Here is a 17,942-nt window from a genome sequence, read left to right as displayed (position 1 = left end):
ACCTCCTGGCTGTAGGTATAAAAAGCTATGAGAAGGCCACCCTGAAAATAAACCTAAGGAGCGTAACGTACACGATATTGGAAGACGATTTAGATTGTTGACTTTAGGCTGACTTTTGCAACATTCTGTTACTTGAGTACGTAAAGTGATATCTTATGACATTCAGGCTAATGCCGTGAACACCATCGCCCCATTAAAACCCTGGCAGGCCTCAGAAAACGCCTAATATTTCAGCACCATTAGGTTGGCGGTGTAGGTTCAGATGAACTATACCTGATTACCAATGATTCGGCTCTGAGCGCAAGACCCTATAAGGGCTTGTGCCTACCTTTGCATGGCCTCCCTGCTCCCATAGATAACCATGGGACCACTTAGTGAGTACACACCCGAACATTGATAACGGCTTTGATTGGGAACCCAATTAACATGGATGCAAATAATACCGGAAGAAACAACAGCGAATTGAAATTGGCGAGCGAGAAAAATCCTTTCGAAAGGAGTTTTAAAATTCGAAGATCACCAAGCGCAGGCTCACAACGGAGCGCCAGCGAATGTGAACCCCCAAACGGCACTGAACGTCAATATAGAAGTGGACTTAGTCACGGAAGGAAGCAATTTCCAGAAGCTTGATGAGCAAATTAAAAAGATGGCCGAGATGTTGGAGGACGGAAAAAGAAGTTCCATTTATCAACCAATGAGGAATGCAATTGAGAGTATTGGAGCTCCCTATAAACTGACGGAGTGGCGTGACGATAAAGCTAAAGAAACGAATCGGAAGAATAACTCCTCACAGATAACTCCCGGATTAAGCGCTTTCGTGGTAAAGAGGAAGAATATCTCGAATGGAGACTTCTTGAACCCGAAGTCGCGAATGGAAAATGCAAATATTACACACCTGAAATGGCTGAACGATAGAGAAGTAGTTTGGACAAAAGTTACCAAAAAACGGCGAAGAGGAACAAAGAAATAAAAAAACGAGGCCCGACGGTTAAGAAAACGGGGGAAATGTCGTATGCAGGTATACTGCGCAGCGTCAAAAACTGACCCCAAATTGGGGGAAATGGGTAAAATGGTGCCCAAAATTATTAAAATTAGCGAAACAGGAGAAAAACCAGCTGTGTTCAGAAGGACTATCGAAGAAGCCCTGGGCGTACAAGCAGAGGTTAGAACCCTAACACATCGAATTACCATCGAATGTAAAGACATCGTTGAAATTACTATCAAGGAGGACAGTCACTTCGAAATCGGAAAGGCAGTAACTTTAGAGACGGTATTATTTTGCAAAGGCGTACAGCAGCACACAAACTGCGGCACATGTCCTTCCTGCGCACGTCTACTTATGTACACTTAAAATAAGTGAAGGGTATGTACCTTCGCTCAACCGTCTCGGTAACCAAATGAAAGAAGCATTTAGCAGAGTATTTCAGCCTGACGAATAGACAATAAGTCAACTAAATACTTCCCATCTACATTCAACATCAATATGAAAAAGTCAGGAACCCGGAAGCTTGGCGCTTCAAGTATGAAAGGTTTTGTGTATTTCTTTTATAAAGACATTTGAGTGTGCATTTGTCCCATTAGTACGTAGCGCCTAATATACATATGCATATATTATGTGAGAATATCCACATTCATTCTAGAATTTGCAAAGAAGCGACAGTTTAGATCTATTATATTTCGGAGCCTAGGCTATAGTGGCAGCCTCCTGATAGTTTCTGAGAACGGATCCGTTAAAAAAAATCACTTTCGACCCCCCGCATCCCCCACCTTTTCAACAAATGTCAAAACTAAAGCCAGCTTCGGAAATTACTAACCAAGACCTTTCATTTGACACCCCACACAATATGGTCAAGATTTGATGAAAAAAAAATTTACACCCCCCTTTTGCATATACCCTTAATTCGATGTCGAATTATGTAACTCACTATATGCATGAACGTTCACAGCTCCCACCTTCTTACCAAATTTAGTGTGAATCGCCATATCCGTCTCCGAGAAAAATGCGTGTGACGGACAGACAGTAAACCGATTTTAATAAGGTTTTGTTTTAGACAAAACTTTAAAAATGAACGATGAGATACTTTGTTATCCTCCCAACGAATTGAAAGCAAAGATCCTACCTGCTGAGTATCATCATTATCAATGGAGCCTGGTAGTCATTTAGCCCTAAGTGCAATATCCATCTTGCTGGCTATTTTGGTAATCGCATGACAGCCCGGTACAAGAAAAATATATTTTCTCGAGGTCTGCAAAGTAGGCCTCCTTGGTTTCGATGACTTCCTTATTCGACTCAAATTTCTGCTCGGTGGGTGACTTTTTCAAGTTTGGAAATAAAAAGAAATCGCACAAGGCGAAATCTGAAAATACGGTAGATGGGTAGCAGTTTGTAGCCCAATTGGACCAAATTGGCTGTGGCGAGGTTTAAGCCGGTGCGTTGTCATGGAGGAAGAGCACTATATTCTTCACCAAATGGGACCTTTTTTCCCGCAATTCGGTGTAGAATCGGTCCAATAATTCGGTATAGAATGGCCTGACGATCCCAAGGCAGGGAGGGAACCTCGAAGGCCGCGTTTCGTCCTACATCTGAGGCAGGAGAACCATCGATCGAAGATGCGACCTGTCGTAGATCATCCCTTTTTGATCGCGGCACTTGAATCCGGAGTTTTACGAATCCACGCGCACGGTCGAACAATCTTTTTTATTTTTGAGTTTCCGGTTTAGCTCGAGTGATGATATTTCGATGGGTGCACGCGAATCCCGTGCTTCGTCTCTTGTACTGACATACAATCTAGCAAGCAGCGTTGATCACGCCCTCTTTTCCTCATGCAAAAAATCAATGAGCAAATGTCTCGACGGTTGGAAGAACCTTCCCACCTGAGAGTGGAGTCTTGGTTTTTACCTGCTGTTTTTCTCTACTTCTTACTGCAATGGTGTATGATTCGACTCAAAAAAACTTTGAAACATGTCAACAACCCCAAGATACATCTCTCACAATCCAAAGGGACACATTGAATAAAATCACGTGTCTGAACCTAAAACGAAACCTTAAATTGATTTTTCTCGGAGAAATTCAGTCTGCCTATAGTCGGGAATTTAATATATGGTGAAAGGCCGTCCGCTCATCATCCACATGGGACACGAGACGATCGCCTAATAAAGTAGAGTCTTCTTTATCTACCAGGCTGGGGATCAAATTATTGACGTATAACGCAAATAGACAGTATTTCAAGATCACATGCGAACATTTAGACATTGATTATGCGATTCAAGTTAAGTTAATAATAATAATTTATAATCGATCACATGTTAAAATTTTCATTGGTAGTAGCGAGGAAGTGTAATTTACTGGTGAAACGAAGCATATTGCATTGACATCATCACTGGTTAAAGTTCTTTATTCAGGGTTCCATATGCGTTGTTAAACAAAAGCACTGCTTTCATGTACAAATTTTTCGATTGAAGGCGCTGAGCATGAGGAACGAACGAACGAAACCAATGACTAAAGATGCCTTGTAAAAATCCAAAAAACACTGTTATTTCATGAGAAATTATCATTGGCTTACGTCGTCACAAGTAATGCACTCATATTGGCTCTTTTGCTTTGAATGCTTCGAAATTCAGGTCAGTTACAGCACAGTTACAAACTTGATAACGATTCGTCAATGATCATTTACTACAAATTGTTTTTGAATCAAGTTACAGCTGGTTCTAAACCGCCAATTAACTTCTTACCTTCGATATTTAATTCGTTGATGCCACATTATTCGCTGTACCATCTCTGGTTTCGTTTAGAATTTAGTGAAAAACAGAACCATTTCATGCAAAATCGTACCACTCAATGGCATTACTCCAAATCAGTTTTTGGTTCTGGAATTAAATGTTGTGATCACTGACTGATACGATGTCTATACAGTATCAGTGCCGTCACTAACGGCAAACCAATAGCCAAAATGATCCATTGGAACGGGGGGTCTAAAATATTCATAAATTTTCTATTTTCTTGCGCCGAGCTGCTCCATTTGTGCAATTTTGCCTAAAGAATCGATAAAAGCAATAGAGAAATTTCGGTGTAAGGTTGTGAAAATGCCTAATACGCGCCGCACTATTTGTAATGGAATCTGGTTTTTAAGGTTTTATATGCAACAACGTAGGCTATAACATAGAGCATGATTCTGTTAAGTTTGGTGCAAATCGCCCCATTACTAATAAAGTTACAATAGGTCAAAGTTGTTGCTTCTTTGCAAATTCAAGACTTTGAATATCAATATTACCTGAAAGTGCATATTCTCACATGCTACATAGCAATAGGCCAAATGTACATTCAAATGTCTTTATAAAAGAAATACACAAAACCTTTCATACCTGAAGCGTCCAGCTTCCGGTTCCGCAATCCCAAACAAAGAACTACATCGGGGGTGTGTTGATTGGAAGGCGGGAATGAGATTGTAGATTACACATGAAGAATTGGTGCCTATGCCATTCAGATTAGCCAACGAATGAATCACCTTAGAGCTGCATGGCGCAGAAAAGTAGAGGAGTGAAGTTTTTTTTGAAGTGCCGGAACAAGATTAGACACATTTCGACGAACCGTCGCTGCATTGCACAAAACAATGGAAGGAAACACCAAGCTTCTCTGGAAATCTTGAAGGAAGCTTTTCCATATTCAGCGGAACCGGCAACCATAACGTGGGGGTTGGTTTAATTGAGGGGTCAATAGCAAACATATAGAACATGTCCCTGAATCTCCTGCCTCGTCCACTTGACAATGTAACCTTTCTTTCTTCCATGCCCCAACAAACATCACCACAGACTGAAATCCATTTTGTCCACCGTTGATTGCAAGAGGACGTTGGATTGTCAGTGTAGGATTTGCTTCTGTCGGAAGCAACTCGTCGAATCTCTGGCAAATCTTTTTAAAGTATTCTTTGTAGAGAAATTCTGGAACCAGCTGCGCCGAGTCCGACCAAAATTAACAATTTATCACGACAAATTATCAAGCACAGCACGTGCACGAGAGAGGACAAGACCAAAAAGTGTTTGAAGTACTCATATAAAGGATCTTTACAAGGTCATCTAGAAAATCGCTGACCACGGATTCAAGACTGAAGCCAAGACCATTAACGTCGATAGACTCAAATCTTTTTCTTTTGCGGCCTTACCAGAGAGCCACACGAAGGCGGCGGTTCGACCGGAGAATACAATATCCTGAGCTTCTATGATTACTCGAGGAACAGCTATATACACTCCACCTATATTGCGAATTTCGTCCACACCTCGAATAATGACTCCGCGAGAACTTTCTGCATCGCCAGCTTCTACGATGCCGCGAGCAACGACTATGTAAACCTCCCCTGCACCGAGAATTGTAACAAATAAGAGTCCAACGACTCTGTTGCCCTCAGAATATCCCAAGCCCTACATCGGACCGAGGAAAACAAAGAGGTAGGACGAATTATTATTAAAAGGTCGCAGGACAACAAAATTATCCTGGATCCTTCAAAGTGGATCAAACGACATGATGGTGGAGTTATTTACGAGATGACGTAATTCCTACGGAAGATCACATCATTACCGCTTTGGGGATACGATTAACCACATTATCCAGCACGAAAAATAATTACTGATGATGTGGAGCATACTCTTGGGACCGGCCGAGCTGATGAGTTATAACTCATCCATAATATGACTATTAAAAGTCTTACAAATTTTGCATTCTGCTGACCGTGTCAGTGATTAAATTTTCGACCTCCATAAAAAATCGACTCCAGGTTCGAATCTTGTTTTGCATTATGAACGTTTGTGTCTTGCACTCGTCCTTCACCATTTGATTGCATCTATCCTACACATGATGATCTTAATACAAGTTAATATTATTTCCCAATTCATATTAATTTTGATTTCAATTTCTCTGTAATCTACACTTCGCACTTATATCACCTTATCTAGTTCTACAATTGAGCACTTCACATTCGTATTAAAGCGAACCCAGCCAAGGAAGCGAAATCATTTTCGCAAAAATAATCAACGCGTTCATATCGACCAGTGGTTAATAACTCCGTGCAAACAGTATGAAACTCTTACCCATTTTCATAATTCTTGGGGTCGCTATTGCCTTTGCTTCAGGAAGGAGGTTCGAACGTTGCGAATTAGCCAGAATACTTCATAATCGTTATGGATTTCCTCGCAATCAGTTGGCCGATTGGATTTGTCTTGTCGAATGGGAATCAAGCTTCAGAACCGACGCAGTAGGACCACCAAACGGTGATGGAAGCCGGGACTGGGGACTATTCCAAATTAACGATCGGTATTGGTGCCAGAGTGCAAACTACGGAAACTCACATAATATATGTGGAGTGTCCTGTGAACGTTTACTTTCGGATGATATAACAACTGCAGTTAATTGTGTAAGGAAAATATATGCAGCACATGGTTTTAGTGGTTGGAATGCGTGGACCCAACATTGCCACTCGCCATCAAGTGTTGAGCATTGTTTCGTTGAATCTGATTGTTTACCCGGTGGCGTCTCGTTTGGTAAACATTGGCTATAAATTTCGAGAGGCAGTTCTTAGTAGATAAGAGATGAGGTTCACGTTGTCATATAAATAATTTACCATGTACCAATAAAACTTCAAATAAATCTGATCAAAAATCTAGAAAAAGTTCAATCGATGTTTATTTAATGCTATTCTTGTTTGCTTATTGATAAGTATTGGGTTTGATTTCATTTGAATTGACATTAACTGATTAAGAAGAAAGTAGCAGATTTGATAAATCTCAGTCCAAACTAACGAAAAGTGAAAGCGTAGTTTCGAAATCAACCCGAGATATTCAAATCGCTCATTTCTGCGCAGGTTACTGGCGCTGACAGTGATAGTGCCTGTGTCATGGGGATCGGTCGCCACTTTTGAAAGAGTATTATTATAAGGAAAAATTAAGGAAAGGAAAGTGCGCAAAAACCAGCGCAATTGGGCATTATATTTATATTTAGTTTAATTTGCAATAACTTCGCACTTTTCAACGACCAAAGTAACTTCCCCAAAATAAAACTCCGGCAAGGATCACATACTTGTTAGCATATTCTCAAGAAGACAAAAATTGTTACAGAAATGTTGATGTTACTTGACGCACCTAGAACGAGAATCAGGAAAAAAGTACCCAATTTTGACTCAAATTTACTGGGAAGAATATAGCATGATATTGCACTTGGATATGCGCAATATAAAGCTCGTTCCATTTCTTGTAATTTGAAACTTATCCAATTGCAATACTTGATTTCATTTCGTAGAAATCAGTGAAATTATAGTTCCAGCTGTTGACTTTACTGGTAAGCTTTTCCAAGAAGTAATAAAAATCTACGTCGTTAGAGCTGCAGATGTTATGAAATACAAAAAGATATACAGAATTTAATTGCATTCTTCTTGATTATTAAAGAGTGCGTCCAAAAAGGGTTGGAATCTTGAAAGTCCCAAGCATCTCCGCAAATCCTTCACAGTTTTCGTACGCGGGAACCTTGAGATCGCTTGCACCTTGTTTATTTCGGGCTATATTCCATCAGGGAAAATGAAGTGGCCGAGGATTCTCATCTGTGTCTGGAGAAATTTGCATTTATCAACGTTTAGGACTAAATCGGCCTCAAGGAGACGTTGAAAAATGCACTCGAGATTGGCTAAAGGCTCAGACTATGAGGAAGAAGCGACCAAAACTTCATCCAAATACACGAAACAGAAGTCGAGGTTTGGCAGGACCGAGTGAATGAACCTTTGAAAGGTTTGCGCCGCATTGCACAACCCGAAAGTCATCCGGGTGAACTCGAAGAGTCCAAAGGGTGTGCATATTGCCGTCTTTGGAATGTCTTCAGGAGCTACTGGGATTTGGTGATAAGCCTTGGTTAAGTCCAAGGTCGAAAAGATGCGGCAATTCGTGAGGTGATGCACAAAGTCGTGGATGAGTGGAATTGGATATCGGTCAGGAACAGTCTGTGCGTTTAGCCTTCTATAATTCCCACAGGGGCGCCATTCGCCGTTTGGCTTAGGGACTATATGGAGTGGGGAAGACCAACAGCTGTCTGAAGGCCTGCAAATACCGTGTTGAATAAGTTGCTCGAATTCTTTTCGTGCAGTAGCCAGCTTCTGGGGTGGTAGAGAACGCACCTTTGAGAAGACAGTGGAACCAGTGGTGTTAATGTGGTGCTGCACATTGTGCTTCACTGGTTTGGGGAGACTACACTCGGCTGAACTTTTGGAGGGGTGCCCGAACACGAGAGTCAGTAATGTCCTCCAAAAGTACAGAAAGATTGTTGTTGGGGTGTGATGTGATTAAGATTGGTCGTGGGATCTATAAGAGACTTGTTTTGCCAGTCCACTAGCAACCCATAGTGACACAAGAAGTCTGCCCCTAAAATGGAGAAGCTGACATCCGCCAGGATGAATCGCCACGGGAACGTCCTACGCAAGCCAAGACTCACGTCCACTTGTCTGTAACCGTATGTGTTAATGCGCGAGGGATTTGCCGCCGCAAGTTTCAAAGGTTGTGGGTATAGCCGGTGGTACCGGGGTACGGGAAGAACCGAAACCTCCGCACCAGTTTCAACAAGATAATTGCGCCTGCTGAGAGGGTCATAAATTGTTAGGCGAAGTGGTGGCGCGTTTTGGGCGGCCGGCGCCAGGACTCTACGACCTGCTACTCGATCGCCATTTTCGGGTGGTAGACCGCGAGCGAGCTCGCGACCTACTGGCCGAGCATCTTATCAGCCGCAAGGGCTAGCTCCGGGTTCAGTAGCTGAAACCCCTGGGTTTCATCTGGGAGCGGAGTAATGTGGCGCAGCGAGGTTAGCAACTTTCGAAATTTATTTCGAATGTTGTTAATTCCACTGACAGATGCCACCCCGGAGTTCTCCCTGGCGTAGTAGGCCTGGCCAACCAATTTAGTTTCTAAAAAATAATTGAATATAATTTTTGAGTTGCTAGCGAACCATCGACCGGACTGGTCAACTTCATTTGTATTTTATCTAAAACTAAAATAGTAATTGTAAATATAAGTTGTAAAATAAATGAAAATGTGTTCTTTTAGGTAAACTGCCATCCTGCAAACCCCACCATTTGAGTTAACGAGGAAAAGACCCTGCGAAAAATCAGCAGCTAATAAACCGAAAGAACAGCGATCTTGGAATGAAATGACTTGACCGACAAAGGCTTAATTTGAAACCATAGATGCGCAATTTACGGCATCTTTAACCAAAGTATAGATGAGATGTAATATCTTGTAGACAAATTCGCAGCCCTGGAAACTGGCTACTGCGCTAATCAGTTGTCGGAAAACATTGCCAGGGAATAGCACTGAAAATGGTTTTCTTAATTCAAAGATAGAAATTTTACACTCATTGACCCGTGTCGATAAGAGAAAGACTGGGAGAATTTGCTGAAAAGATCAAATATGATTCCCGACAGCGAAAGGAAAAGCAAAAGTGCGAACTAGTCCAGATGCGATTATCTCCAATAAGGGCATTCTGTCCTACGCAGAGATACTCAGAAAAGTCAAAGCTGATCTCGACCTAAAAGATCTGAGCGGAAATGTGAATAGAATTCGAAGAACCTAGAAAAGGGATCTCATGTTCAAACTGAAAAGATTCAGCTTAGGCAAAACTGATGACTTTCGCATTCAAGTCAAAAACTCACTTGGGGAGAATGCCACACTGCGTGCCCAAAACATGAGATCTACATACAATATAAGGATTTCGATGAAGTGACATCGAAAGCAGAAATTTATTCTGCTCTGAAGGAGCAATTCAAGTTGGAAGAACTTGCCGAGGAGTCTGTTGTGGGTTTACGAAAAGCCTATGGCGGTATTCAAACAGCCACATTACGAATACCAGCGGAGGCAGCGCGGAAGTTGTTGGCGGCCGGAAAAGTTCGGATTTGATGGGTTGTCTGCCGTTTAAGGGCACAAACTTCACTAAAGAGGTGCTTTAAATGCCTTATACTTGGGCACTTCGCGAAGTGGTATGCACTAGCAGCATTGATCGATCCGATCGGTGCAGGAGGTGTGGGGAGAAAGGACATATTGCCAGGGAGTGCAATAGAGACCCCAAGTGCCTATTGTGCGAAGTAAAAAAGGGACAGGATACCGGCATATTGTCGGAAGTAGTAAATGTCCGGAATAGGATGGCGCTCACGGCAATGAAAAAATGAGGTTTATTCAAATAAACCTCAATCATTGCAGGGTCGTTCAGGATTTACTTGAGCAGACAACGTTCGAATCTGAAATGGAAATCACCATCATAAGTGAACCGTGTAGAAACCGTCACGGTGGCATATGGGTCACAGATTCAACTGGTAGAGCGGCGATATGGGCTTACGGTCGACAGGCCATACAATGTACTGCAAGTCAGGCAGTCAGTGACAAGTATGACACTGTCTGAATTCGAGGAAATGCTTGATAATTTTGTCCTCGATGCAAGGGGATGAAGTCGAAAGGTAATTGCTTGCGATTTCAACGCTTGGGCCCTAGAGTGGGACAGAGAAGAATCAAATGCCAGGGGGCGCAATTTATGAGAAGCTTTTGCGCAGATGGATACAGTTTTGGCTAACGAAGGTGGTGTAAACACTTTTCAGAAAGGGGGGCCAGGTTCGGTTGTAGATCTGACCTTTGTCAGCCCTGCGCTGGCGCGTCAACGAACGCTATACCCAAAGCGATCACCAGGCAATCTTCTTTGAGACATGTATCGAGCCACATGGCAAAGGCATATCATGCTCGAAGCCGAGAAAGATTTCAGGCTGGTCTGCAAAAGCTTTGGACGAGCAGACCTTCATAGAATTGTGGTTAAATCAGCCTGATAAAGCCGGCGCCTCTACGGAAAAAGCCGCCCATATGGTCCAAATGCATCGTCAAGGCATGTGATGCGTCCATGCCTAGGAGGTGCTCATTCCCCAGTAGAAAACCAAACTATTGGTGGAATGGTGAACTGGCCAACCTTCGATAGGCTTGACACCGAGCCAGAAGAGCGGCTCAGAGGTCGGTTGGTAGAGTCCATCAGGGGCAAAAAGAGGACGCCTATAAGGCAGCTCCCCCAAAACCCTCAAGGTTGCCATCCAGCGAAGCAAGAGGAAATGCTTTAGGGAGCTCTGCAGACGCGAACGTAAACCCATGGGATAGTGCTTATAGAATCGTGATGGAATGATTTAGAGGCCGTTCATCTCCGCAGATCACGTGTCCTACCCTCTTGCTGAAAATCATCCAGAGGTTATTCCCCCAGCAAGACGAGAGCATCGACACATTCGAACCACACAAGAGTATGTAGCTGAATGTGACGGCAATTCCTTCAGTCACCAGAGACGAGCTGCTGGAGATCTGGAGTAGAACAGGAGACAATAAAGCGCCAGGTCTGGACGGAGTTCCGAATAAGACCCTTAAGCTTGTCGTGAAATCCAGAGCGGAAATGTTCAAAGCGTGCATGTCCGAGGGGATATTTCAAACGGTATGATAGCGGCAGAAGTTGGTACTTCTGCCTAAGCTTGGTAAACCTCCAGATGAACTAACCTCATACAGACCAATATGTCTTTTGGATACTGTGGGGAAAATGTTAGAGCGAGTAATCTATAATAGATTACTCCCTGTTATTGAGAGCCAAGGCGGCCTTTCAGATTGGCAGTATGGTTGCGTAAAGCCAGATCAACCATTGATGCCATCAAATTGGTTACTTGGTTGGCCGAAGATGTAATTCACGGAAAAGGTAGTACCAGCAACTATTGCGCAGTAGTAACCCTGAACGTGAAAAATGCATTCAATTCGGCCAATTGGAATCTAATACGCAAATCCCTAGCGAAAGTTGCTATTCCCGCCTACCTCGCTGCTATCATTAATAGTTATTTACCTGAAAGGAGGCTCTGGTATGACACCGATGATTGACTCCAAGAGTATGTGGCTTCCGCGGGTGTCCCGCAAGGCGTATTGGGCCCTCTACTGTGGAACATCATGTACAACGATGTACTTAATCTTCCCCTTCCGAGGGAAGCCAAGGTGAGTTACGCTGACGACATAGCGCTGGTTGTTGTCGCAAAGCATCTCGAAGATGCTGACTTATACTCAGGCGAGGCAATCAGTGCTGTTAAAAGTTGGCTAGAGAGCTCTGGTCTGACACTTGCGGAGGAAAAAAAGAAGCGGTCCTCATCACTAAGCGGCGGAAGAGAAATTACGCCTATATTAGAATTGGAAATCATATTATCACTTCCAAGCCGACCATCCAATACTTGTGGTGATAGACAGGAAGCTCAGTTATAGGCAACGCGTACAGTATATTTGCGACAAATCATCCACTGCTAGTATGGCCCTGGCAAGAATGATGCCGAACATGGGATGACCACGGTATACCTCTAGGTTGCTTATAGCCATGGTGATAACCTCAATCATGATTTATGCGACCCCAGTTTGGAAGGAGGCGTTGCGGATGTCAGGTAACGCTAACAAACTGAGTGCAGTCTACAGGAGGACAGCCCTGAGGGTATGTTCTGCCTTCAGGACTATCTCAGATGATGCAGCGTTCGTCATCTCTTAAATGATGCCGATTGACATCTTGGCAGATGAGATGGCGAACATATACAATGCAAAGCCAATCTTTCCCTCATCGCAGATGAAGAACTCTGAGAGGGAGAGATCCATAAATAGATGGCAAGAGCGGTGGGAACGCTCGAGAAAGGGTCGTTGGACTCACAGGCTCATTCCTGCCATCAAGGAGTGGTTGGAGAGATGACACGGCTAGATTAATTATAATCTCACCCAATTTCTCACGGGGCACGGAGGATATCACCAATATCTGCACAGGTTTAAATTGGAGACCTCACCCGACTGTCCAAATTGCGATGGAGTCCCAGAGGACCCAAAAATATTTGACCCCAGCCCCCCAGCCCAAAGGACTGGTTCGACTATGAATGTAAGCTAGCAACGGAACGGGAGAATGCTGCACACCGAGTAATGTTGCATTCTCAAAGAACGCGAGTTCGCGTGGAAACTTATCACGAACTCCGGCGAGCGGAAAAGCGACTCCACAGACGGAAAAGGGAAGCCTGGGAGAACCAACAGGTCTGTGAACTGTGTACGGTTGTTGGCAGCCAACAGAGCCTATTTCAGCTTACAAAAACTGTTTCGCTCGAAACGTCTCACCATAGGGTAAAAGCTCTCACTGTACAAGACAATCTCTCAGATCTTGCCAGTCCTTATGTATTCCTCGGAGACTTGGGTTCTTAGCAAGAAAAATTGCAAACTTTGGGCCGCATTCGAGAGAAGAATCGTCCGAAGAATTTTTGGCCCTCTACATGAGGATAGACGATTCCGTAGCCTACATAACGACGAAATCTATGAGCGATACCATAACCGTCAGGTTGTTGATAAAATCCGGCTCAATAGGTTACGGTGGGGGGGTCACTTATTCCGTATGGATGAGGATGATCCAGCCCGGAAAGTCTATAAGGGCAATATCTATGGTAAAAAAAGAAGACGAGGTAGACCCTGCCTGAGATGGAACGATGGCGCAGGCCAGGATGCCTGGCAGCTTTTAAAGATATCGAATTAGTGGACCTCGGCGCAAACCTGGGATGTCTGGAGACCCTTATTAAGGCAGGCCTAGGCCGGATCCCGGTTGTTACGCTGTTGATGATGATGACCCAACAGTTTGTATCAAGGAATTTGGAGACGTGGATAGGTCGAGAAATCTGTGGTTGCCGAACTTTGAGGGCAATAAATGTTAGTTGCAACTTCCTCATATTATCCCCATTTACATAGGGAAGTGATGTAAATTAAAAAAATGAATTAAAAATTGTGACAAGAAAGAGTAGGGTCTCAGTCTAGGCCCCTACTATAAAGGGTGCATGAAAGTTCTGAAAATTTAACGTGAATACTTGACATGTAGGCGTAATCCCCAGGTCTTCTTCGGACTGGGATTAATTTGAACACAACAATCACAGCCTCGCCGTGGCTATCACAGCCTCACCGTGGCTAGCACAGCGGCCTTGGGCTACACCGAGTATAGGCTCAGCATTTATACCAGATGATAAATGAAGGCCTATCTAACACTCCTGCCGCAACTAAGGAATAGGTAGCCCGGGACTGCAGGCTTGAACCAACAAGGAGCTCTGCCCGTGATTCGGGCGCACCCATAACCACCACGAATCTCCTGCAAGGAAGACAACCGAAAATAACCGGGACAAGAGGATATCCTCCAGGAATTCTCTTGAAACATATGCTCTCAGAGGGTCCTGGTTTGCATGGTACTAGATAACCTTCGGTTAGGTTTCGTGAGTCCCTTGCAGATTTAGATCTCCTAGAGAACTTCGGAACGGGACTAAAAAGGATGCGAAGACAACGTACAAGTTTACTTCTCAAATCGATATTCGACGAATTTATGAGAAAAGGGACTTGCTGTAACGGCGAGTGCATTGCATAGAGAAAGTGGTGGAAATAGGCCGTGTCTTCTCCCGCACTCCATAAAGCCATTCATTCGCCCACGGGCTACCCCTCAGATAGGAGCCCACAGCGATATATTCCGACTTAGATTGACGAGCGTTTTAGTCTTATAAGTGCGGGTTATCCGGAATCGGCTTACCAGCAAGGATTAGTGAATCGAAAAGCAGAACTGAGCAGCCAAATGATCGGCCCTACCCGGTTTCAAGTGTCCACGAGTTCCAGATTTGTGGCAGAGGATGTCCTGGCCCGTTCCCTGCCACCATCAGGATAAGTTTTACCAGCAATTAATCGCGCATTTCGCCCAGTTTATCCAAAGGAAGGATAGCAGGAACCTAGGCTGCTTAGTCCTCGCAAGTTTCGAATCTGTTAGAGGCTTTAGAGGTTAGTGGGTAGCAAAATGCAGTTTTGGATAGTTCAGCAATATAAGACACGTTCAATGGATGAAAGTTGAGGCTTCAAACCGGCTGGGATGCAAGCAAGGGACGGAAATTGAATAAGGTACAAATCGCCATGAAAATGCAGTACGAATAGGAAAAGTGTGCACCGCTCCGAAATGCACTCCTGGAAAGGAATTTACATGACAACAAAAGTACAAGGAAACATTGCAATACACTACACTTAAGCCATTCTCCTCTTAATTCACCTCGAGCGTCTTCGTCCTGAGCGTTCGCCGCGTTCACGACTCCTTTCGCGCGAACGGGAACGATGTCGTCGTGGCTCCTTCTCTCTTTCTCTTTCGCGTGACCGGTCCCGAGCCCGTTCGCGTCGTTTCTTACGCTCGGACCTGTCCTTTTCTCGCCTACGTCGAGATGCCGGAGACGGCGTTCGTCCCATTTCGCTCCTCGTTCCCCTCAAATATATCCTTTCGCCTCGTTACCAGCTTGAATGTGTGTCGGCTCGCTCTCGTTATCTTTCCCCTCGCGAAACTTTTCCACGGCGAGTCTGCCGCCGAAGCTTTTTTCTGCGACGCCTGGGAAAGAAATTTAGGTTAAGACTTTTTTTGAATTTTCAAAAAACTCAGCCCCAAGGAGCGAGTTTTCCGGGAAATTCCGGGACACTCGGGCACTTTGTTTACCTTGTCACTTGTAGTGTCACGAAAACTCTCTTGACACTGACATTTAAGGGAAATCGAGCCGTCAGCGGCGGAGCGCGAAAAGAAACGCGCCGGCGTTTTTTCCTCAACTGAAGAAATTTCCCTGAAAAATTTCCTGGTCGGTTTCTTTTTCGCCGCATGGAGGAGAAGTGCGATTCTTTTTGAAGGGGAAAGTTGATGTTGAAAATGAAGCCATGAAAAATGGATATGGGAAGTGTTACCGGTAAGAGTAAAATTAACAAAAATAACTTTTGAATTTAATGAATATGCACTTTAATAGAATAACAGTAGCCTATTTTTTTATATTATCGAAACGGTGTCTAGAATAAAATAATTTAGATAATAAGGTTTATATATATTCCTTCAATACCTTTGAACGAAACGTTTATGATTTCGTAATAACTTAGGAGTATATTGCTGTTGCAACATTTAAACATGAAACATTATTTCCCGGACGCTAATATTATTTATTTACTATACAATGAAATAAGGGATATATTGTATGTACAAAAATGTTAAGTTACGAAGCCACGAAAGGTGTCCGGACTGGATAGATTTTAGAACGACGAACCTGGCAATGATAACGAAATAACGATTTGCGCATTTTCCCATGGAACGTGCGATCCCTGCACTGACCGGATGCTGTTCAGCAGCTAGCCGATACTCTGTCCCAATAAAAGGTCGATGTAACAACGTTGCAAGATATGCGTTGGACAGGGACCGGTTTCTTTGGGAAAAGCCACTACAACATATATTATAGCGGCCATCCAGTAAACCATGTGTTCGGAGTAGGTTTCTTAGTTAGCCAAAAAATGAAACCTGTTGTTGTCGGCTTTGAACATAAGCAGAAGGCTATGTACTCTGCGTTTGCGAGGCAAATTTAGAAATATAAGAGTCATTAACATTCACACCCCTACAGAGGATACTGCAGAGCCAGAGAAGGAGATCAGCTACGAGGCAGTAAAGCACACCCTCGAAGCCTGTCCCAAGTAAATAATAATCGTTGGCGCAACAATCCATATTGGATCAAGGCCTTGAAGTGTGTTAGAGCACTTCATTCAAGACCGTAACGGTACACTACAGTATACTGTAGGAGGCAATGTGGTCAGCATTGCGCTCGCCCGAGATTATTACCCTGATTTTACTCAGGTACTCATTTACAGCTGAGTCGACTGGTATCCGACATCCAGTGACGATAACAAATCCCCCTGCCACCAGTGGGATTTGAACCGCGACCTTCCGCTACGACAGCACAGCGCTCTAACCACTTGAGCCATCCGGACACCGTCCGAAGTATGTTGTCAAAATCGTACTTGGAGATTTCAACAGTTAAGTAGGGACGGAGCGCATATTCAAGCGGTACGTTAGCTCCCATATCTTACATAAGGATATCAATGATAATGGAATGCGGGTTATTCAGTTAGCAGTATGGCAAGAAGTGGTTGTTGGAAGTACCTGGTTTGCGCGGAAAGCGGTCTACAAACATATATGGACCTCTCGAAATGGGACCACTTTTAACCAAATTGACCACATGTTGATTGAACGCACGGTCAAATGCGGCCACCAACAACCATGGAACGACGACTGGCAATGGGGCCTTATCTGTCCCTTAAAAAGGGGGACGCAGGGCAGCAATTAGAGAGGTGTCACGTTGCTTAGTATCAACTGTAAGATATTCTCCGTTATCTTGCTAGCCCGGATAGCCCCATACGCCCAGAACTTCACTGGCCCATACCAAAGAGGCTTCACTCCAGGCAAATCAGCAACAGATCAGATTTTCTCTCTGCGGCAGCGTTGCAAAAACTGTTGGAATATGACCACCAATTGCATCATCTTTTCATCGACTTCTACCATAGCTTACCCAATGTAAAACTGCACACAGTCATGAGAGCCTTCGACATTTCGGCGAAGCTGATAAGACTGACTAGGCTGACTAATATAGGAGACCACGAAAAAAACGTTAGAATCGATCACTTAAGATGATTCAACATCAATAATGGTCTAAGACAAGGGAATGCTCTATTATGCATCTTCTTTAACCCTTAAGGGCAATATCTATGGTAGAAAAAAAAAGTCCTGGTAGACCCTGCATGAGATGAAGCTATGACGTAGGCCTGGAAGTCAGACAACTTCCTCGGATATAGGATTGGTGGACCTCGTCATAAAACCTGGATGTCTAGAGTTCCTTATTAAGGCAGGCCTAGACCGGATACCGGTTGCTGCGCCGTTGATGATGGTATTGTGATATTATATGTATTTTAATAATAATAATAATCGTTGGCGCAACAATCCATATTAGATCAGGGCCTTGAAGTGTGTTAGGGCACTTCATTCATGACCGTAATGGTACACTGTAGGAGGCAATGTGGTCAGCATTGCGTTCGCCCGAGTTTAT

The 17,942-nt window shown here is 43.8% G+C and overlaps 2 protein-coding genes across 2 annotated transcripts in view; one reads left to right on the top strand and one right to left on the bottom strand.

The window, feature by feature from the left end:
• The window catches only part of LOC119654412 (U4/U6.U5 small nuclear ribonucleoprotein 27 kDa protein), a 32,951-nt gene extending 17,209 nt beyond the window's left edge, over positions 1–15,742 (bottom strand). The window contains exons 1-2 of the mRNA XM_038059800.1: positions 15,530–15,742; positions 15,098–15,424 (exon numbers count right to left, since the gene is read on the bottom strand). Coding sequence (XP_037915728.1) covers positions 15,098–15,288 — 191 coding nt within the window. The 5' untranslated portion in view covers positions 15,289–15,424; positions 15,530–15,742. The remainder of the gene's footprint in view (positions 1–15,097; positions 15,425–15,529) is intronic.
• On the top strand, positions 5,968–6,665 carry LOC119654411 (lysozyme-like). Its single transcript, XM_038059799.1, has one exon. The coding sequence runs from the start codon at positions 6,069–6,071 to the stop codon at positions 6,546–6,548; it is 480 nt and encodes a 159-aa protein (XP_037915727.1). The 5' UTR covers positions 5,968–6,068; the 3' UTR covers positions 6,549–6,665.
• Positions 15,743–17,942: the final 2,200 nt, after the last annotated feature.

This window comes from Hermetia illucens, chromosome 4, assembly GCF_905115235.1.
Source record: "Hermetia illucens chromosome 4, iHerIll2.2.curated.20191125, whole genome shotgun sequence".
NCBI classification, from domain to species: domain Eukaryota; kingdom Metazoa; phylum Arthropoda; class Insecta; order Diptera; family Stratiomyidae; genus Hermetia; species Hermetia illucens.
This window is presented reverse-complemented; position numbering and strand designations above follow the sequence as displayed.

Bases quoted from the DNA above. Each gene is read 5' to 3' on its own strand.
- LOC119654411 (XM_038059799.1), top strand. From the start codon at position 6,069: ATGAAACTCTTACCCATTTTCATAATTCTTGGGGTCGCTATTGCCTTT.